General features: G+C 41.0%; 2 protein-coding genes across 6 annotated transcripts in view; both read left to right on the forward strand.

The window, feature by feature from the left end:
• trappc3 (trafficking protein particle complex subunit 3) overlaps positions 1–11,429 on the forward strand; it is a 26,356-nt gene extending 14,927 nt beyond the window's left edge. For 2 of the 5 annotated variants that reach the window (XR_007264965.1, XR_007264966.1), the window contains exons 4-6: positions 3,338–3,520; positions 7,621–8,352; positions 8,527–11,429. Coding sequence is in view for 3 of the 5 variants with exons in the window: in XM_048613177.1 (XP_048469134.1) it covers positions 3,338–3,520; positions 7,621–7,740 (303 nt within the window). In the remaining 2 variants the exon portion in view is untranslated. Of the gene's footprint in view, positions 1–3,337; positions 3,521–7,620 lie in introns of all 5 variants that reach the window. The other 3 variants (XM_048613177.1, XM_048613178.1, XM_048613179.1) reach the window with 2 other exon arrangements.
• The window catches only part of yars1 (tyrosyl-tRNA synthetase 1), a 484,347-nt gene that overhangs the window by 40,221 nt on the left and 421,030 nt on the right, over positions 1–23,096 (forward strand). The window lies entirely within an intron of this gene.

Raw genomic sequence — 23,096 nt, forward strand, 5'->3', positions numbered from 1 at the left:
AGGTGGGGTTTAGGGCCGGTGTAGGTACAGAAGAGGGATTGTTCCACGTAACCTACAAAGAGGCAGGCGTAGCTTGGGCCCATGCGGGTACCCATGGCCACCCCCTTTGTCTGTAGGAAGTGGGAGAAATTGAAAGAGAAGTTGTTGAGGGTGAAGACGAGTTCGGCTAAGCGGATGAGGGTGTCAGTGGAGGGGGACTGGTCGGGCCTGCGGGACAGGAAGAAGCGGAGGGCCTTTAGGCCATCTGCATGGGGAATGTAGGTGTAGAGGGACTGGACGTCCATGGTAAAGGTGAGGTGTTGGGGACCGGTGAATTGGAAGTTCTGGAGGAGGTGGAGGGCGTGGGTGGTGTCACGGACATAGGTCGGGAGTTCCTGGACCAAGGGGGAGAAAATGGAGTCCGGATAGTTGGAGATCAGTTTGGTGGGGCAGGAGCAGGCGGAGACAATGGGTCGATCAGGACATTCAGGTTTGTGGATTTTGGGAAGGAGATAGAAGCGGGCAGTGCGAGGTTGGGGAACGATGAGATTGGAGGCCGTGGGTGGGAGGTCACCTGAGGTGATGAGGTTGTGGATGGTTTGGGAGATGATGGTTTGGTGGTCGGGGGTGGGGTCATGATCAAGGGGGCGGGAGGAGGTGGTGTCGGAGAGTTGGCGTCTGGCCTCGGCGATGTAGATGTCAGTGCGCCATACTACAACTGCGCCTCCCTTGTCCGTGGGTTTTTTGGTGAGGTTGGGATTGGAGCGGAGGGCTGCACGTTCTGCGGGGGAGAGGTTGGAGTGGGTGAGAGGGGTGGAGAGGTTGAGGCGATTGATGTCTCGACGGCAGTTGGAGATGAAGAGGTCGAGGGATGGTAGGAGGCCTTGGGGTGGTGTCCAGGAGGAGGGGTGTGTTGGAAGCGGGAGAAGGGGTCAGTCGAGGGAGGGTTAGGTTCACGGTTGAAGAAGTAAGCGTGGAGGCGGAGGCGGCGGAAAAACTGCTCTATGTCCAAGCGTGAGCGGTATTTGTTGATCTGTAGGTGGAGGGGGACAAAGGTGAGCCTTTTACTGAGGACTGACTGTTCGTCCTCAGTAAGGGGGAGGTCTGGAGGGATGGTGAAGTCTCAGCAGGGCTGGGTGCTATTGTCCCCTCTGGAGCTGCTGGCTGTGGAGGCTGTGGGTGGAGCGACGTCGGCGTCGGCGGTGGGTGGAGCAGGGTAGGCGGCGGCAGTAGCGGTGACGGTAGTCGCGACTTCAGTGTCGGTGGCAACGGCAGCGATGGTGTTCGCTGTCCCGGAAGTGGGGAACCCGGCGGTGGCGGATGTGACATCATCTGTGGGTTCCCCGATAGTGGCCTCTACATCGTGGAAACCAAGCGGAGGCTCGGGGACCGCTTTGCAGAACACCTACGCTCGGTTCGCAATAAACAACTGCACCTCCCAGTCGCGAACCATTTCAACTCCCCCTCCCATTCCTCAGACGACATGTCCATCCTGGGCCTCCTGCAGTGCCACAACGATGCCACCCGAAGGTTGCAGGAACAGCAACTCATATTCCGCTTGGGAACCCTGCAGCTCAATGGTATCAATGTGGATTTCACAAGCTTCAAAATCTCCCCTCCCCCTACCGCATCCCAAAACCAGTCCAGCTCGTCCCCGCCTCCCTAACCTGTCCTTCCTCCCACCTATCCCCTCCTCCCACCTCAAGCCGCACCCCCATCTCCTACCGACTAACCTCATCCCGCCCCCTTGACCTGTCCGTCCTCCCTGGACTGACCTATCCCCTCCCTAACTCCCCACCTACACTCACCTTTACTGGCCCCATCCCCGCCTCTTCGACCTGTTTGTTTCCTCTCCACCTATCCTCTCCTCTATCCATCTTCTATCCGCCTCCCACTCTCTCCCTATTTATTTCAGAACCTCCTTCCCCTCCCCCTTTTCTGATGAAGGGTCTAGGCCCGAAACGTCAGCCTTTCTGCTCCTATGATGCTGCTTGGCCTGCTGTGTTCATCCAGCCCTGCACTTTGTTAACAGATCACATGTCTTTCTTCATTACTGTAAATTACTTTGTACTACTTTAAAGAGAGCCTTGAAATGATAACCTTCTTAAAATCTTACAATCATAACACACAATTCGAAGCCTTAGCTAGAATTTGCTGTGTTTTGTAGCAATTGCAATTCCGTGATTTGCATTTTTGGTATTATTGTAATTGGTGTAGTTGCTGGATTTTGGAAGTGGCGATATTCAGTGGATATCTGTTTGGTAAAAGTTATTATGTAGATGACTTGCCTACCTGGCTATTTGTAAAATGCCCTTGTGAAAATTATTGAGCCAGATTTTGTGGTCAGCGGTAATGAGACATTAGCATACAGCTGCCCATACATTTTTCATGGGCTCTTTAATGGGGACCTTTTCAAATCTAGAGTCTGATTCAGCCGATGCCTCATTTGGCTAATTCTTTGAAAGAAGGGACTTTCTTATGAGGAAAGATTGAGTTAGTTGGATCTGTACTCTCGGGTTTTTAGAAAAATCCGTGGTGAACTTATTGAAACAATATCTGGTTCTGATCGGACTCGACAGGGTAGATGCTAATATGACATTTCCTATTGTAAGGAAATTTAGAATGAGGGGCACAGTTTAAAAATAAGGAATCTCGCATTTAAGTCTGAGATGTGTAAGAATTTCTTCCCTGAGGTTTGTTGATGTCTGAAGTTCTCTTCCACAGTGAGCAGTGGAGCCTGGATCATATAATGTTTTCAAGGTTGAGTTGGACACAAGTCAAAGATTATGGAGTGCAACAGAAAAATGAATCTAAGAAAGCAAAATAAAGATTGGACATGAAATTAGAATTAAAAGGGAAAGTTGTGATAGGAAGAGTTAAATTAATATATTTTGTATTAAAAAATTCTTCACTAATAGCTTATGAGTGAATGAGTTCCTACACTTGTAAATTTAACCTTTCTGGGCAAAGAAGTTGTTTAACAATAATAATCGTTTACCACACTTAAAGAAAGTACTATAATTATAATTATTTTGTACTTGACTGCAGGAGGTTTAACCTATGGTGCTTTTAGCGGGTGCAAGTACCTCAACATCATACAGTTGAATGTACTTTGATGCTGATGTATTGTAATAGTATAGCTTTTGGAGGAATATGGCATTTGGACAGCAAAATCTGGATTTTCACATTTGACCATGCAAGTGTGTGTTTCAGAGATTATAATTTGATTTCCTCCATAATGGAGAGAGCTGTTTGTTTCGCAGTTATTATAAATGTAAAATCTTAGACTTTTATCTTATAAAATGTTGTCAGGTCGTTAAATTGATTTATTGCTTTGCCTTTTTTAACTTGCTAACAGGTTGCTTTTAAAATGTACCTGGGTATAACTCCCAGTGTGACCAACTGGAGTCCAGCAGGGGATGAATTTTCATTAATTCTGGAAAATAATCCACTTGTTGACTTTGTGGAATTGCCTGATAATCATTCCGGTTTGATCTACTCTAATCTTCTCTGCGGAGTTCTGAGAGGTGCATTGGAAATGGTGAGGATTGTGGTATATTCTGCACCTACAGTTTAACACTTAATGCTCATCTCGTTAAATCTGCATTCCATTTCAGTTTATTTAGGCAGTAGAACTATGCTTGATCTTTAGCTTGATGCATGCATTAATGAAAGAAAGAAAGAGTTACGTTGATAATGTCTTAAAACATTTCACAGTTAATGATCACACTTCAGAATTTGATGTTGTAAAGCAGAGAAAAGTATGTGGTAATTAACACACATGATGTTAAAAACAACAGCAAGTATATAAGGACCAGATAATTTATTTTCATTATTTTGAGGTGGTGGTCAATATTTGTGTACAGGATATTGGAGAAAATGGGGCCTTCATTTAACATCTAAATTGAAGGAAGCACTGCCAACAAACAACACCTCTTTAGTACTGCAATGTAGCATTAAATTAGGTTATATACAAAGGTCTCTGGAGTGCTCTTGAAGCCCCCCCCTTCTAGCTGTGAGATGAATACTGCCACTGAGACAAGATCAAGAGCTTAAATGAAGTTCAGGTGCGTCATAGAGTCATACAGCACGGAAACAAACCCTTCGGTTCAACTTGTCCATGCTTCCCCAAACTAAACTAGTCCCATGTGTTTAGCCCATATTTGTCTAAACCTTTCCTATTCATGTCCTGTCCAAATGTTGTTTATGTGTTATAACTGTAGTTGCATCTACCACTCCCTCTGGTAGTTCATTCCACATGCGAACCACCCTCTGTGTGAAGAAATTGCCCCTGAGGTCCCTTTTAAATCATTCTCCTGTCACCTTAAAAATATGCCACCTGGTTTTGAACTCACCCACCCTAGGGAAAAGACATTTGCTGTTCACTTTATCTATCCCACTCATAATTCTATAAACCTCTAATGTCACCTTCTTAACTGTCAACTATACCACCAATTTTGGTGTCATCTACAAACTTACTAATTATGCCTCCTAAATTCTCATCCAAATCGTTTATATAAATGACAAACAACAGTGGACCCAGCACCAATCCCTGTAGAACACTGCTGGTCACTGGCCTCCAGTCCGAAAAATGACTCTCCACCACCACCTTCTGTCTCCTACTGTCAAGCCAATTTTGTAAGCAAATGGCAAGATCTCCCTGAATCCATGTTATTAAACTTTACTAATCAGCCTACCATGTGGAACCTTGTCAAAGGCTTTACTAAAGTCCATGTAGAGAACATTTATCTCGCTGCTGTCATTAATCTTTTTGGTTATGTCCACAAAAAATCCTGTCATGTTTGTGAGACACAAAGGCTCAGCGGTTAGCACTGCTGCCTCACAGCGCCAGGGACCTAGGTTCAATTCCAGCCTCAGGTGACTGTGTGGAGTTTGCACATTCTCCCCGTGTCTGTGAGTGTCTCCTGCAGGTGTTCCAGTTTCCTCCCATAGGCCAAAGATGTGCAGGTGGATTGGCCATGCTAAATTGCCCCATAGTGTCCAGGGATGTGCAGGCTAGTTGGATTAGCCATGGGAAATGCTGGGTTACAGTGATAGGGCAGGGGTGTGGCTCTGTTCTTTGGGGGGTTAGTGTAGACTCAATGGGCTGAATGGCCTGCTTCCACATTGTAGGGATTCTACAATTTCCCGTGTACAAAGCTATGCTGACTATCCCTAATCGGTTCTTGCCTGTCCTTAAAATTGTTATCCTTCTAATTAACTTGATTTTAACACTTCCTGATACTTGCTGTTTTGTCATGCTCTGGGGAGGTGTTGCCATTGTGTTAATGTCAGTGGATTAGTAAACAACTTAGTTCACTGAAGGAAATTTGCAGTCTTTATTGGTCTGGCCTACATGTGACACAGACCCATGTAATGTGGTTGATTCAACTGCCCTCTGAAATTGCCTAGAGAGCCGAAAGTTCAGGGGCAACCAGGAATGAGCATAAAGTGCTGGCCTTGCTTGGATATTTTCCCCATTGGTAGCCGTAACTGCAGCCAACTCAGCTGTTAGCTTTTGTAATACCTCTTGAATCCTTTCCAACTTGCAAAACCATCCTTCAGTCCTCAATTCTCTGAACAAGGGTTTGACCATCTGCTGTAATCTTTGGTTTGGTATTCTATTTTGTCTAATTTGGTTTGCCTAAATGCCTTGGGAATTTCTTCTAGAGGCACTACCTTGTGACAAGTTGTCGATCTTTTCAATAAAGTAAATTTGGCATGCATTTATTTAGTTTGGCCCATAATGGAGCATATCTGAAGAAGGGTCACTGGACCTGAAACGTTCATAGGATCATACAGCATAGAAGCAGGCCTTTTGGCTCACCATGTCTATACCGACCAGAAAACACCAAATTACACCAATCCTACTTATGTGCACTTGGTCCATAGTGCCTCCTGTTAAGAGAACCTGCGTCCACCACCCTCTCAGGCAGCATGTTCCATATTTCTATCACCCTCATAGTGAAAAAGTTTTTTCTCCAATCTCTTCTAAACTACTTACTCCTCACCTTAAACTTATACCTTTTGTTCTTAGACACATCTACCATGGGGAAAAGATTCCCACAACCTACCCTTCTCTGTCCTCGTAATTTTTGTATTCTTCAATCAGATCCCGTGCTCCAAAGAAAACAGATCCAGCCTATCCAGTCTCTCCTCGTAACTGAGACTTTTCATCCCAGGGAACTATCCTGGTGAATCTCCTGTGCAGTCTAGCCAGTGTAGTCACTGGATAATAGACGTATAGAGTAATATGGCGATCAGAACTGTGCACAGTATTCCATCTCTGGCCTAATCAATGTTTTATAAAGTTGTAGCAAGACTTCCTTACTCCTATATTCTGTGCCGTGGCTAGTGAATATGCTGTCTTTACCACCCTGTCTACCTGTGCTGACGCCTTCAAGAATCTATAGGCTTGTAAAGAAAAGTCCCTTTGTTGCTCAGTACTCCCTTGGCACCTACCATTCATCATGTATGTCCTTATCTTATTGAACCTTCTACAATGCGTCACCTCACACTTAGCAGGATTAAGTTCCATTTGCCATTGCTCTGTCCAGTTTACCAGCTGATCAATGTCAGATTGTAGCCCGAGACCATCCTCCTAACTATTCACACCACCACCAATTTTTGTCATCTGCAGAATTACATAATTATACATTCTACATTCAAGTCTAACAAACAGCAAGGGTTCCAGCACCTATCCCTGTAGTACACTTCTAGTCGGAGGCTTCCAATCTCAAAAATACCAATCCACCATCACCCCTTTGTCTCCTAATTTCAAGCCAGTTTTCCGATCTAGTTTGCCAACTTGCCTTGAATTCCATGTGCTCTTACCTTTGGACCTTCTTACTTAGTCAAAGGCCTTACTGAAGTCCATGAAAATCGCATCAACAGCACTGCTTTCATCAATCTATTTAGTCACTTTCTGAAAGAAACTAAGTTAGTCAGACGGATCTGCCTCTAACAAATTTGTGCTATCCCATTTTGCTTTCTCTCCACAGATGCTGCCAGACACGCCGAGTTTTTCCAGCAATTTTTGTTTTCTTTTCAGATTTCCACATCCTTAGATTTTATTTTGAGCACACTTGTTTCTCGAATGCCCAATACATTTCCACTTTCATTAAACCCTACAAACTAGGATGTGAGGTTAAAATGCAAGTTATTTCCTCCTTGCTAGTTATTGTGATATCAATTAACTTTGAATCAGAACTATCTTAAAGTTTCTCATTTCTTAAAATAAATATCTTGCCTACTTAAATAGTTATTCCAATAAATTGTTAGGTCCCTGTATGAAAGCAATTTATGCAGCTGGTCGTTCACATTTGTGTGATGTATAACATAAATTGAATATCCACAAATTGGTTTCAGAACAGTCTGTTCACTTTTCAATAACAAATATCTTAAATTATCACAAAATCAGGATGAGTCTTTTTAAGACATATATGTGTATTTAAAAGCACAGCTAAATCTTGGATGAAAACCTGATCGTGTATTTCATGTTGTAATGCTCAAAATATGAAATGTCTTGAAGTTAATTGACCATGAGTTGAAAGGAAACAAACAATTCTGACTCTCCGTCAAGAACACTAGTGGAATCAACAGTACTGATTATTCTTTGCTCAACCGTTTCTTTTATTGCAGGTTCAAATGGCAATTGATGTGAAATTTGTCCAGGACACACTCAAGGGTGACAATGTAACAGAAATCAGACTGAAATTCATTAAAAGAATTGAAGAAAATCTTCCAGCTGGAGAAGAATAACATGTCAAAGCATTGTATGATCCTGGACAGTAAGAAGATATTCTGTCATCACTGTAGATTGTTGCGTGTGAGTTTATATTATTGGCAAAAGTTTGACATTAAGACCATGACTGGAAAACCATTTATTAGCCATGGATTTAACCTGGAGAGACTCCAAAAGTGAATACAGCTGTGAATTCCTGTGTTCATGCTCTGCCACCTTCTTCCAGATCATATCAAATATTGGTGTTTTTCATTATTGTTCTATAATCCGTATATCTGTAGATTATAAATCTCTGGGGTCTTCAAAAAATTGTCATCTTTACCTCTTCTTTTGACACAAAGCCTATATGTTACTTCTTAAGAATGCAATGTTAATGTTTACAAGGTCACCACTGCTCTGTTCTTCCCCAACCTGTACTCTATTGTGGTCAAAGCATTTTGTTCAGAATGATTGAAGAACTGTCTCATTAACATGCACCATTGTTTCTGGCTGATGACATCATGGATTTGTGGAATTTTGTGTTGGTAGTAATGTGGAGCTGCATGGGGTTTGAAGGAAAACTGCTTTAAAATGATAAACAATGGTAAATGTTGGAACAACATTCAGATGCTGACTGATCTGCTAAAGAGGTAAGACCCTTAACACGTGTTTTGGGTGAAGCTTGGTGGTGCTTTGTCTTTCAGTGTTTTAATTATTTATTGCATTTGCATTTTTTCTTCTTTAACACAATGTTTGTGCTTAATGAGGGTGCTATTCATTCTGCATCATGTTGATCCGATTCTACTTATACATTGCTTCACTAGGAATTTAATTTGGTATGGACTTTACTCCAGCACGAAGCTATTCCTTCAAGTCTTTGTGGTTGTACACTCCAGAGATGATCCAGCTAAAATAGAAACAAAGTTCTGAATTTCTTCCATAATAAAGTTCCAAAGTAAGAACAATGGAAATTCCACCACACATACTACTGTTAACAGACAATATAGCTGCCTGAAAAATGATTCTAATAAGTTGGTTTCATCTTGTTTGAGGTGTGACAATGGCAAAAAGGTGTACTTTTTTGTAAAGCTGCAGCACTGAAAGCATTTTTGTGAATTCATCCAATTGATACAACTTAGTGGCTCCATTCAACTTGTCAGGGCAAATGCTGCAGCCCATAAAGTTTAATTGTTTTGTGCTTGCCATTGTCAATGTTCTAGTATATACAGGAAATTTTTCAACAGAAAACTAAGTATGCTTTGGGCATTCAGATTTTAACATCTCACCTATCTAGAATCTCAGATTTGTTTGTATTTTATATCATTAGAGTCCCAAAAAATGATGCAATAAGATGCTGAGGCTTTATTTAGTCCAATGATAACTTATTTGTATCAATTTTGTTATTTAAAATGTTTTTGGTTTGGTACCTGATGTAACTTTCAGGCCAAATTTGAACATGGTACTGATTCTAATATATGTTGTTTCTAACTCTGAATTCCATTATCTGACATTTAATCTTTTCATGATTTGGAAAATATGCATGTTCGCTTATCTGTGAGCAATGGTAAGTCTGATAATGGTAATGAAGGATGAATGGAAAACTAGGTAACATTTTTAAAAAGACACCCCTTCAAGCTTTTCAAGAGAAGATGTAACTCAAATTTGTTTCCAGTTCCAAGGAAAAGATTTAGGTGCCCCATATCGTTTTTTTTTCAATAGCAATTGGCTATCTAATTTTTACCTAAAGGGAGAAGAACAAAAACTAATTGAAATGATTTCTTTCAGCACAATATACAAATGTGCTGCTTTCACTTAATGTTATGCTGCCTTGCTGCTAAGAAGTTTCCAGATTTGTGGACGAAATGAGGGACAGACCTGGTAACAAACTGAAATAAGCGGGTGTTTCAGCTTATATGCAGCTTGGAGAATTTTCTAAATGCTTATGCACTTGCAAAGTTTATTCAAACTGTATCTCAAAATTTACTGTGATTACCATTTTCCATCTGAACACTGATATTGAGCACTAAATTTGGTTAGCAGCCTGCTTTTATGTATTTTTGTCTGTTTATTTTAGGTTCTGTTTGTTCTAAAGTTACTTAGAAGTTAGGCCAGTTTGCCTTTGAGATATAAAAAGAAAACTGGTGACTATAATTCTGCATATGTAGAGATTTGAATTCCACTCCTGCCCTAACCCATCGTGACCTAATTCCAAAACAGAACCCTAAGTCAAATCAAAAGTAGTAAATGGGTAGCATTGCATTATACAGGAGATGTAACATTTAAAATGTGAATTTCATAGCTAATAAATAAAGCTGTATTGTTTATAATATTTAATGTATAGACTTTATTGAAAACTGTATTTCAAACTCATTTAAAACAACCTAATAATATATAACATGAAGCAGGAAGAAGATTGTTTTTATTCTTTTACTGGAATTGGGTGTTGCTAGCTTGGCCAGCATGTGTTACCCATCCCAAAATGCCCTTGAGAACGTGATGAGCTGCTGGATTGGACGTTGCCATCTGTAGTGTTTGTAACGAGGTCAGCCATTGGATTTATCATATGAGTTCCCTGACTAGGGGCTGTTTTTTCTGGTCTAATCAGGGAGCCCTGGCTGACAGGTATGAACAGGAGTGTTAGAATTTCCGTTCGCTGAGAGAGCTGCGTCTGAGGAAGCTGGACCCGGGTCAAGTACTATGCACATGTAAATAAAAAGGGACTTAGTGACGGGATACTGACCTCTGGAGTTATTTCACTGTCCATGGGGTGTAAGTACACCATAGTACTATTAGGATGGCAGTTTCAGGATTTTGACCCAACAAGAGTGAGAAAAAAGCAATATAATTCAAATCAGGATCGTGTAAGACTTGGAAGAGAACAGGTTGCTTCCTTGTCCTCCTAGGTGGTAAATGTTTAAAGTTTGGATGGTGCTATTGAAGGAACCCTGGTGAGTTCTTGAGGTGCTTCTTGGAGATTATTCCCACTGCACAATGTGCACCAAGCTGGTGGAGAGAGTGGATGGGGTGCCAGTCAGTGTGACAGATGGGCCATAAATCTAATTCCTTTTTAATGAAAAAATTCACAGATGTTGATAAAACAAATTAAATTATATTGAAATATACAAAAAAAAGGCATGAGTCAAGATTTTTGTCATCAAAATAAGCACTTTTCAATTTAAGTCTTTGAAGGATATTTTTTGTCACTGAGATTTAAAACTATAAAGTTAGACATGGGAGAAAAGCTTCATTTGCCAACCCCCTTTTTATAGGTTATATACCAATTGCTTTGCACTTCATTTCATCTTCTAACGGGCAAGAACATGAGTACTTTTATAAGATGAGGGTGAAATTTTAATAAAATGTGTATGTTATTAGATGTAATTGGCCAAGTTGATGGGGAACTGCAATCAATAAATTAATTGATAAGCCACCTGAGCAAATGAACAAATAAAAGAGTATTGTTAAGAGTGTACAGGCCTGTGGTCAAATTATAGTCATGTCTTGTAATTGTATACACAGGACTATTCATGCTGTTGAAGTGATATCTTTAATTCTTCAATAACTAAATAATAGTTCACTTTGTGTGGTTGGTTCCAAATTAATAGTTTATTCTTCATGTACTGACCCAGAAACTAAGCTGTTCAATGCAAATACAAACCTCTTGTGTGAATTGTTCAACTCTATATTTTTGACAGCTCATTTTGAATTAAACTAATGACTAAATTAATTGGGTTCTAGTCATTTTTTAAGGTATAGTCTTCTTTTAAGGAACATGTTTTGAGAATTCAGAGATGCATAAGGTAGATAACTTCAGTTAGAAAGGAGAAATAAATTTGATTTATATCCTTTAATGTAACAGTAACAATTTTAGCTAGCTTCATAGTTAACATAAAATAAACTTCCTTTAATATTACCACTGATACTATTAGCTGGTTTGTAAAATTTCAATACATTAGCCATTTAAACCTAGTCCAAGTAATGTAGTACAATTCTGTTGCCTCTGAGACAAAGATCATATGAAAGCTTAGCATATAACATTTTTTAGTCATTCAGGGGATGTTGGCTTCACTAACTGGACCAGCATTAATTTTCCATCCTGAGTTACCTTCTAAAACAGCTGCAGTCTATTTGGTGTAGGTGCACCTCGAATATGCTTAAGGAGGGAATTTCAGAATTTTGACTTGGCAACATTGAAGGAACAGCAATATATTGATGTGGTTTGGGTCACCCAATATAGCACACCATCAGTGTGGTTAGGGAGGGAGTTGCATGATTTTGGCCCAGTGACACTGAAGGAGCAGTGATATATTTCCAACTCAGGTTGTGGGTGACTTGAACGAGAACTGGCAAGTGGTGGCATTTCTATGTATCTCCTTTTAGATTATAGCGGTTGTAGGTTTGAAAGGTGCTGTTGAAGGAGTCTGGGTGAATTTCTGCAGTGCATCTTGTGGATGGTACACACTGCTGCTGAGCATTGGTGTTAAGATTTTAGAGTGTCGTTGGAGATGTACTTGTCCAGATTGGTGGAGAGTATTTCATCACATTGCACATTTGTGCCTGATAGATGGCGGACTGGCAGTGGGAGTCAGGCGGTGAGTTACTTGCCACAGAATTCCTACCCTTTGACGTGCTGATGTAACCACAGTATTTAAACAGTGAGTCCAGTTCAGTATGTGATTGGTAGTAGGCCCAGAATGTTGATGCTCCAACTAGCTTATTTTCTTTCTAATTCCTGTTGCCTCTAGTTTTGCGAGGACTCGTTAATGCCACACTGTGTCGTACGCGGCCTTGATGTCAAAGACAACTATTCCACTTCAAATCTGAAGTTTTAACTTTTTTGTCTATGTATGAACTAAGGCTGTAAAGACGTTAGGAGCTGAGTAGTCCTGGCGAAACCTGAACTTAGTATCAATGAGCATGTTATTGCTCAGCAGGTGGTTGATAGCACCTCTGACCCCTTCTGATTCATTACAAATAACTTCTTGAAATCTAAGTACAATATATCCACTGGTTTCACTTTATCTCCAGCATAAGTTACTTCAAAGAATTCCTATAAACTACTTAAACATGATTTCCCTTTGACAAAATGGTGTTGGCTCTGGCTGATCATCCTGAACGCACTCCAAGTACCTTGTTATAATGTATTTCATAAGAGCTTCTAACATTTTCCCAGCCCCACACTTCCAAACTTACGTGGTACAGATATTTTGGCGATTTGTGAAGCTTCAGAAGATCATCAGATAGGGAACAGCAAGACCATGGAGGGCTTTGAAGCACTGATGAGATTTTTAAAATTTAAGATGTTGCTTAACTGGGAGTTGTGACAAGTAAACAGGATGTGGTTTGAGTTAAGACAAGGGAGCAGAATTTTGGATATCCTCAAGTTTACAGACCACAAAGCATGCTACACCAATCAGAAATGCATTTGTATGAAGGAGGGTTTCAGCAGCAGATGAGCAGGATGGAGTTGGAATATGCAATGTGGGTGGGATTGGGCAGTATCAGTGGAAGTACATCTCTTGGTCAGATTGATTGTAAACAGACTGATTGTTGCAGCAAAAGGGATGAATTCAATAGATAGGGAATAATTTGGAGTGAAGGAAAAATTGCTTCAGACTTTTCCAATATGAAATTGGAGGAAATTTCTGCTCATCAACTAATGGATGGTGCATAAGCAGACTGATAATTGTCCTCACTCGAGGAGTGAAAGAAAAACTGAGGTAGAGTTGAATGTCACCAGGATATGTTTGACAATCGGTGCTACTTTTTGATGATGTTATTAGGAGGGAAATGTATAAGTAAGAAATAGGAGTGGGTATGTCTTTATAAAGCACCAGAGGTATTGATAGGGGAGTGGGAAGAGAAGCCATTGCAAGTGATATGATTATGATCAAATAAATAGGAATGGAACTAGGAGAGAGTTGTTGCATGCAGCTGGATGCTGGTGGAAAGGTATGAGAGGATAGTGATGTTGTACATGCCAAAGGATGCGGAGGAATGACTTGGTCACAGTTATATTGTTTATTCAAATGAAACTCTAACAAACTAGAAATTGCATTAATGGAAGATAGTTTTGTGTGATTTTATTTTCCTGTACAATATCAAAGCCATTCATTACAGTACAAAATGGAAATATGTTTAAAAGATATTTTCATAAATAATTATTCTTCATGGAATCCCATGTAATATGTACTCTGAAAATGTATTTATATGAAGTTGACCTTTGTTCCACTCAGCGATAAATAAGAAACTTCTAAAATTGTTTAAAGGGCAAACTACCTCCACCACTAGATGGTAGCATTGTACTGATTGAAAATATATACAGTATTAACAAATTTGCTTCCTGTTCTGTCAACTGTCAGGATAACTTAGAATAGTACAGAAGTATTACAGGTTCAAAGTGATACTTAGTTCACAATGTGGAATAAATGATAAGTATTTGATTCAAAGACCAATGTAATTTATTATATTAAAAGAGTGAGTTTTACCAGAATTAGATCAGAATGAGGGACTAGTTAATGTGGTGATAATAGAAAAAGCTGATAACTTTCCTTGGACTGGAGACTAAGGAGAGATTTGATATCAGCTTTGAAAATTGTGAAGAGTTTTGACAGATTAGGTAAAGGAAACCTTTCCACCCATAGCAGAGTTAGAGTCATAAGATGTACAGCACAGAAACAGACCCTTCGGTCCAACTCGTCCATGCTGACCAGATAACCTAAATAAATCTAGTCCTATTTACCAGTGTTTGGCCCATGTCCCTCTTAAACCCTTCCTATTCATATACCCATTCAGATGCCTTTTAAATGTTATAATTATACTAGCCTCCACCACTTCTTCTGGTAGCTCATTCCATATACGCACCACACTCTACGTGACTGAAGGGTCTGTTTCCACACTGTAGGGATTCTATTAAAAAAAAAGTTTTCCCCTTAGGTCCCTTTTAAATCTTTCCCTCCTTACCTCTAGTTTTGGCCTCCCCCATCCCGAGGAAAAGACCTTGTCTATTCACCCTACCCATGCCCCTCATGATTTTATAAACCTCTATAAGGTCACCCCTCAGCCTTCGATGCTCCAGGGAAAATAGCCCCAGCCTATTCAGGCTCTCCCTATAGCTCAAATCCTCCAACCCTGGCAACATCCTTAAATCTTTTCTTAACCCCTTCAAATTTCACAACATCCTTCCTATAGCAGGGAGACCAGAACTGCATGCAGTATTCCAATAGTGGCCTAACAAATGTCCTGACCGCTGCATGTGATCTCCCAACTCCTATACTCAATGCAGTGACCAATAAAGGCAAGCATACCAAACACCACCTTCACTATCCTATCCACCTATGACTCCACTATGAAGGAAAACTACGAACCTGCACTCCAAGGTCTCTTTGTTCAGCAACGCTCCAGAGGACCTTACCATTAAGTGTATAAGTCCTGCCCTGATTTGTCTTTTCAAAATGTGAGGTGCTGCATTTATGTAAATTAATCTCCATCTGCCACTCTTTGGCCCATTGGCCCATCTGATCAGGGTCCCGTTGTACTCTGAGGTAACCTTTGTCACTGTCCGTTACACTTCCAATTTTGGTGTCATCTGCGAACTTACTAAACATACCTCCTATGTTCACCTCCAAATCATTTATCTAAATGACAAAAAGCTGTGATCCAGCACCGATCCATGCGGCAGAATGCTCACAGGTCTCCAGTCTGAAAAGCAACCCTCTACCATCACCGTCTTCTATCTTTGATCTAGTTCTGTATCCAAATAGTTAGTTCTCCCTCTATTCGGTATGATCTAACCTTGCTAACCAGTCTATCTTGAGGAACCTTGCCGAACACCTTACTGCAGTTCATAGAGATCACACCCACTGCTCTGCCTTCATTAATCCTCTTCAGCACTTCTTTAAAAAACTCAATCAGGTTAGTGAGATATGACTTCCCACGCACAATGCCATGTTGACTATCCCGATTCAATCTTTGCCTTTCCAAACACATGTAAATCCTGTCCCTCCGGATTCCCTCCAGCAACCTGCTCATCACTGATTGTCAGGCTCACCAGTCTATAGTTCCCTGGCTTTTCCTTACCACCTTTCTTAAATAGTGGCACCACGTTAGCCACCTCCAGTCTTCTGGCACCTCACCTGTGGCTATTGATGATATAAATATCTCAGCAAAGGGCCCAGCAAGCACTTCCTTAGCTTTCCACAGAGTTATAGGGTACACCTGATTAGGGCCTGAGCATTTATCCACCTGCATGTATTTTAAGACGTCCGGCACCACCTCCCCTGTAATATGGACACTGTTCAAGCTGTCGCTATCTATTTTCCCACATTCTCTATCTTCCATATCCTTCTCCACAGTAAACACTGATGCAAAATACTCGTTTAGTTTCTCCCCCATCTTTTGTGGTTCCACACATAGGCAGCCTTGCTGATCTTTAAGGAGCCTATTCTCTCCCTAGTTACCCTTTTGTCCTTAATGTATTTTGTAGAATCCCTTTGGATTCTCCTTTGCCCTCCTGATTTCACTCAGTAGTATACTCCTACTGCCTTTATACTCTTCTAAGGATTCACTCGATCCCTGCTGCCTATACCTGACATAAGCTTCCATCTTTTTCTTAACCAAAACCTCAATTTCTGTAGTTATTCAGCATTCCCTACCAGCCTTGGCCTTCACCCTAACAGGAACATACTGTCTCTGGGCTCTGTTTATTTCATTTTTGAAGGCTTTCCATATTCCAGTTGTCCCCTTACCTGTGAGCATCCATGCCCCATCAACTTTTGAAATTTCTTGCCTACTACCGCCAAAATTGGCCTTCTTCCAATTTAGAACTTTAACTTTTCGATCTGGTCTATCCTTTTCCATCACTATTTTAAAACTAATGGAATTATGGTCACTGGCCCCAAAGTGCTCCCCTACTGATGCCGTGGTTATCTGCCCTTCCGTATTTCCTGAGAGTAGGTCAGGTTTTGCACCTTCTGTAGTTGGTACATCCCCACATTGAATGAAAAAATTTTCTTGTATACATTTAACAAATTCTTCTCCACTCAAGCCCTTAATACTATGGCAGTCCCAGTCTATGTCTGGAAAGTTAAAATCCCCTACCATAACCACCCTATTACTCTTACAGATAACGAAGATCGCCTTACAATTTTGTTTCTCAATTTCCTGTTGAATATTGGGGTGATCTATTGTACAATCCCAAAAAGGTGATCATCCCTATCTTATTTCTCAGTTCCACCCAAATAACTTCCCTAGATGTATTCCCAGGAATATCCTCCCTATGTCAAAAACGCCACATCCTCTCCTCTCTTGCCCCTTCCTTTTTGTCCTTCCTGTAGCATCTATGCCCTGGAACATTAAGCTGCAAGTCCTGACCATCCCTGAGCCACGTCTCTGTAATTGCTATGATATCCCAGTTCCATGTTCCGAACCATGCCCTGCGTTCATCTGCCTTACCTGTTAGGCCTCTTGCATTGAAATAAATACAGTTTCATTTAACAGCCCTACCTCATTCTTTGCTTTGTTCCTGACTGTTTGACTTACTCCTTTTCCCAACTGTTCCCGACTGGGTTAATTATCTGAGGCCAGTTTTAAGGTAAATGGTAAAATAATCAGTTGGAAAGATGAAAATTATTTTGAGATTGGAAATATATTACTCAGTGACAGTGGAAGCAGATTGAATACCAAGTATGTTTTTGTGTCACTACAACTATATGATTGTTCCTTTATTGCTTACTATTTTTGCTATTTAAAACCAAAAGTATCGTGAAATACTGTTGTGGTTTCGAAAGGTTCATAAGCATACAAGGTATAAAACAAATTGTAATTGTTCTGTTTAACTATAGGATGTTTCAGCAGCAGTAAAACTTGAAGTATTTAAATGAAAAACTAATTGGACTATGGAGAAAGCAAAGCGGTGGGCTAATTGGATGAAAACATGAAAAATAGGAGTAAGATTAAGCCCTTCAGCCCTTGAAGCTACTCTGTCATTCAATGAGGTCATGGCTGATCTTCCACTTCAACAACATTTTCCTTCCTATTCACTCATTGCTCAATGTTTTCAATATGTAGAAACCCATTAATCTCAGTGTTGAATACGTTCAACAATAGAGCTGCGTTCATTGAAGAGAATTCGAAAGATTCACCATGTTCTGAGTGAAGAGATTCCTCCTTATCTCAGTCCTGACTGGCCTGCTGCTTGTTCTCCGACTGTGTTCCTGGCCTAGACTCATCACTGCCCTCTGCCCCACCCTGCCCAGCACCAGGGGAAACATCCTTCCCTCATCTACATTATGGCTCTTTCAAAGGGCTAGCAGAAGCACAGTGCACCAGCTTCCTTTGCTGTAAGATTCAATGATTGTATGTGTAAATTCTCAAATTCTTGAAGCACTTCATTCATTTCGAAGCTAATTTTTCATTATGAATTTAACACAACTAGGAAAAGTCAAGCACAGGCTTAAAATGCAAAAATCATTTAATAACAGAAAACATCCGAGGCAGAAACAGAAATTGAGCAAATGTTGCTGGTGGGACAGGAGAATGATGAGAGAGAACCAATTTGCTTTCCCCAATGTAATTCTAAAGTTAGGTGATTGGCCAGGACCCGGTGTGTGCCACTTTGCTAGAAATAGAAAAAGTGTGAATGAAATCGAACTGGCATTTTATTTGCATTTAACCATCATCCAGGGAGGGACATGCACATAACAAACTGTGAACTAAATATTCCGGTGTGCTGCTTGCAATGATTAGTGAGCCTTTGACTAAGGTTTATGTAATAGGGGAAGATGATCGACAAAGATCTTAAACAGTTCTGCTTTGTGATCGGGACAACAAAACTCCTAAGACCACTACGAATTGTGGTGGCCCACGGCTACTCTACAACAAACACAAGGATTAAAGACCCCATTCCCACAACCTGCAGAACCAACGTTGTTTACAAAATACCATGCAAGACTGCCATAAGCATTACATCGGACAGATAAGAAGGAAACTAGCCATCAGAATACGTGAATATCAACTAGCACCAAAACGGCACAACAAACTCTCATTAATATCAGTAAACTCAGACAATGAAGGCCATCAGTTTAACTGGGACAAGGTAACCATAGTAGTCCAAGCCAAATATAGACATGCACAGGAATTCCTAGAGGTGTTGCTCTTCACCCGTAATGCAATCAACAAACATATAGAATTGGACCCCATATACAAACCCATACAGATCAAAACCGGAAATGAAACTACTTATCATAACGGACTGGACAGTGTAAATTCCAAGTGGAGTAGAATAACACCGCTGCATTGGAGGCTCCATTGATGATGTCACTTAGCATGGTGACGAAACGTCTGAACAAGAACAAGCTAGCTCAGCGAGCAAGTCAACAACCTCATCCACAACCTGAGCTAGAGATCTTTGCCAAAACTTTGAATACCTAATGACAACTTGGGCTTGAGTCTCCTTAACATAAAATGTTTTTAATATCCAGAATCAACATGTAACGTCTACAGTTGGACATATGGTCTATTTTAAAGGTGAGCTATTTCTCCTTGTGTTGGCTTCAAGGGAGATAGACGGACATCCTGGCATCTTTAACGAAAGGTCTGGGAAATTTTACTCACCAAGTCTTGTGTATTTGTGTGCATCAATCTGCAATCAAACTTAGCTGTCCAGCAGGTGTGAACAAGATTTCTGTCATCATTCATTGGACTGGACTGGACCCCAACACTGAGGAGTTTGTCAGAGGGTTTTAGGGTAGAAGGAGGGATGCCTGGTTAGAGAGGCCCAAGGTTGTATTCTGGGTCAGAGGAGGACTTCTGCTCCTTGGTGCCCCCAGTAAATTAAACATGAAAGTAAGCTTGCATTTCTGAGTTTCTTCTCGCCCTGGCTTCTGTTCCTAATGGATTTGGTTTGGTGGGGATCCACAATGGTTTGCCTGTACAGGCCTCCAGTTAAGCTTGCAGTAGTGCCCTGATTGTGTGATTGCAGCTGAATCTGGCAATGTTAAAGATGGACTGTTTAAGTGTCTTGTTCAACCCCATGAAGAACAGGATGATATTAGGACCCTTGTGAAGACAGTGAGGTCAGAGATGGTAAATCATGTGGGACATTTTAACTGATAATTTTTGTATATTAGTTCTTAAAATTTAGCCCTTCATGTCTGATACTGATCTTAAACATCATTTAATTAAATTCTTATAGTTTTTAAATATTCCTTTCCCTCTTGTGAAGACATTAATTTCTCGCTGAGTTATGATCCTGTGATGTACTGTTTGCCTTCTGATATCTTGGAAAAATTGATGTTTCATGTTTAGTTCAAAGTCTATGAGTCATTTAACCTAATATTATACTATTCTTTTCACACTGACCCAATGCAGGACTTTAATTTTGTGACTGCTTAGTATCACTCTCCAGAGAAATGCATCATGGGGTTTTAAATGTAATAAAAGGGACAAACTACTGCAGTTAAATGCATGAGCTACATTCTCTCATATATGGGGAGGCATTCTCAAGAACAGAATATCAGCAGAGGAAAGAAAGACAATAATTATTGTAGCTTTTTAATTTGCATTGTTTTACTTAGGGGAGAAAAAAACATATTTGTTAAATTTATTTAGAGTAATGTTTGTAACAATGCATGTTTAATTTTATTAGCAGTATAATTCTTCTGGTAGTTTCAGTGAAATTAAGTTTGGAATATATAGCGGTATCTTACGATCTCAACTTTTTAATATATTGTTTATTTTGCACTTAAGTTATACAAATGTAAAATTATACTAAACCTGGATGACCTACTAGTGAATGACATGTTAAAAGACTAAGCAGTAGATAATGGGGAACAATAGTAAGTTGATGATGTTTTGCTTTTAAAGAAACCAACCAGGAATTGGGCATACGCTACCTTGTCAATCCAAGATTGATTTATAAACTGTGCGTGTATCACTGAGGCATTAAGGATCTAGTAGTGCAATGTCTGCACCAGTGTGGGTTCAGAGAAATCCCTGATCATTGTATGGGTTTAGATTTGGTTAATAGGGTCTACTTTTCAGGAGTAGAGGAGGAGACAGATGAGGATTGGTGTTCCATTGTGGAGCAGCTGAACCCAATATCTGATTACATGCCATTTTGGTTGTACTTGTTTTGATAACTTAAATTGGTGAATCCTTTCTAAACACTCTTTTACCTGGAATGATCTCCTTTTTAGTCATCCATTCTTAAATTGCAAAACTTGAATTCAGATCCAGAATCTGAGCAGTTTAGTGCCTGAGCAGGGATCTATCCAAGGCACAAATCAAGTGTATATGAGCAAGATTTACCAACATGGGAATGTCATTCATCCAGCGTTACTGACTATGATGGTATTCTTTAGAGGGGCAACAGCTGAAACTAAGCCAGAAGAGTTTTTCAAGTCCAAGCAATATCCTGAAAAGCTAAAGGAATGGAAAGTATCTGGGAGACATTTGAGAACAAAATAAGCACCAAGTGCAGAATGAACAGTGTCCAGATCTTGTTAGAGGAATGCATACAGAAACACGATATGATTCCTTTCAAGGACATATTATAATTGACACAGAAGTAGGATTCAGTCTCCCAGTTAAATTGCGGGAAAGCAGATAAGGCTTTTAACTTCTTCATGTCTGCAACATTGTTTTGTGCTTAACATGATTATGACATCAAATCTTCGGAACAGTTACAGCGACAACAGATGCGGTTAGATGTCTTACATAACCAGCTAGCAGCTGGTACAGCATCCATTCAGTAGCTGGTCGGGGAATGCACTGTGGGCTGGTACAGGCACAGCATCAACTAGAGACAGTCAAGCAGCAATCTGCTGCTCTGATACAAGAGAACGACTAGATATATCAGAAATTAGAAGATGTGCATGGTGCTTTGCAGGAGCCAGCTGGATTGTACAGGAAAGCAATCATGGCCTCTTCAAGATTAACCCAAGCTTTGGGTGGAGCGAAGAATGGCCCTACTGTGAAGGGTTCCGGATAGATCCGAGTGTTACCAGAGCACAGCCGACAGTGGATTGGAGAAGGCCAAAGAGGCATCGGTATAATAAGCACCACAGAGGTGTGTCCTCTTGATTATTTAGGGTTCAAAACCCTGATGAACAATTAGGATCTATTTAATCATACTGATTGCCCTGTTAGGTTGGACTGCTTTATTGAAAAACTGCAAACAACAACTAGAAGAAAATTATCACATATCATCCCACCAACCTCCGTATCCAATGTATCCTTCTTGGCCACTTCTGCCACCTGCAATCTGACCCCACAACCAAAGACATATTTCCTTCCCCATCTCTATCTGCCTTTCATAGGGACCGCTCTCTCCACGACTCCCTCGTCTGCTCCACACTCCCCACTAGCCCCAGCACTTTTCTCTGCAACCACAGGAAGTGCTACACCTGCCCCTACACCTCCCCCCTCAGCTCCATTCAAGGCACCAAACAAACCTTTCACACCAGACAGAGGTTCACCTGCACATCCATCAATTTGGTCTACTGCTTCCGCTGTGGCCTCCTCTACATCGATGAGACCAAGCGGAGGCTTGGAGAGCGCTTTGTAGAGCACTTGCACTCTGTTCAAGACAAATGACAACACCTTCCAGTCGCCAACCATTTTAACTTCCCCTCCCACTCCCTGGGTGACATATTCATCCTGGGCCGCCTGCTGTGTCACAAAGATGCCACCCGGAAACTGGAGGAGTAGCACCTCATATTCCACCTCAGGAGCCTACAGCCCAATGGCTTAAATGTGGAATTCACCAGTTTCAAAATCTCCCCATCTCTGGCCTCATCCCATGACCAACCCGCCCTCTCATCCCCACATCCTTGACCTGACACAACCTGTCCATCATCTTTCCCACCTATCCGCTCCTCCCACCTCACTGACCAATCCTCACCACTGCCTACCTGCACTCACCTATCATCATCCCACCTACCTTCACCAGCCCCACCCCTCTCTCTACTTATTTCTGAGCTCCCTATTCTCCTCCCCCATTTCTGAAGAAGGGTCCTGACCTGAAACGCCAGCTTTCCTGCTCCTCTGATGCTGCCCGGCCTGCTGTGTTCCTCCAGCTCCACACTCTGTTATCCCTGACTCCAGCATCGGCAGTTATTACTATCTCAAGCTGGAGGAAAATTGCCTGGCCTTTGCTAAGCATCAGTATGTGATTTATAAACTGATTTAGACATCACTAGAGGTACAGACTAAAAGTGCTAGCTGCAGAAACATTCAAGGATACTTATTCAAAAGGTTTGATTCCTTTCCTTAGGGACATGTTAGAGTACACTGCTAACAAATATAATGATTTTCATAAAGATCATAGAACAGAAGCCTTCAATTTTAGAAGTTGTAATTTACAGGGTTAGGATCTCTTGTGGCTCAATGATCA

Source organism: Rhincodon typus, chromosome 27, assembly GCF_021869965.1.
Source record: "Rhincodon typus isolate 14 chromosome 27, sRhiTyp1.1, whole genome shotgun sequence".
Lineage (NCBI taxonomy): Eukaryota > Metazoa > Chordata > Chondrichthyes > Orectolobiformes > Rhincodontidae > Rhincodon > Rhincodon typus.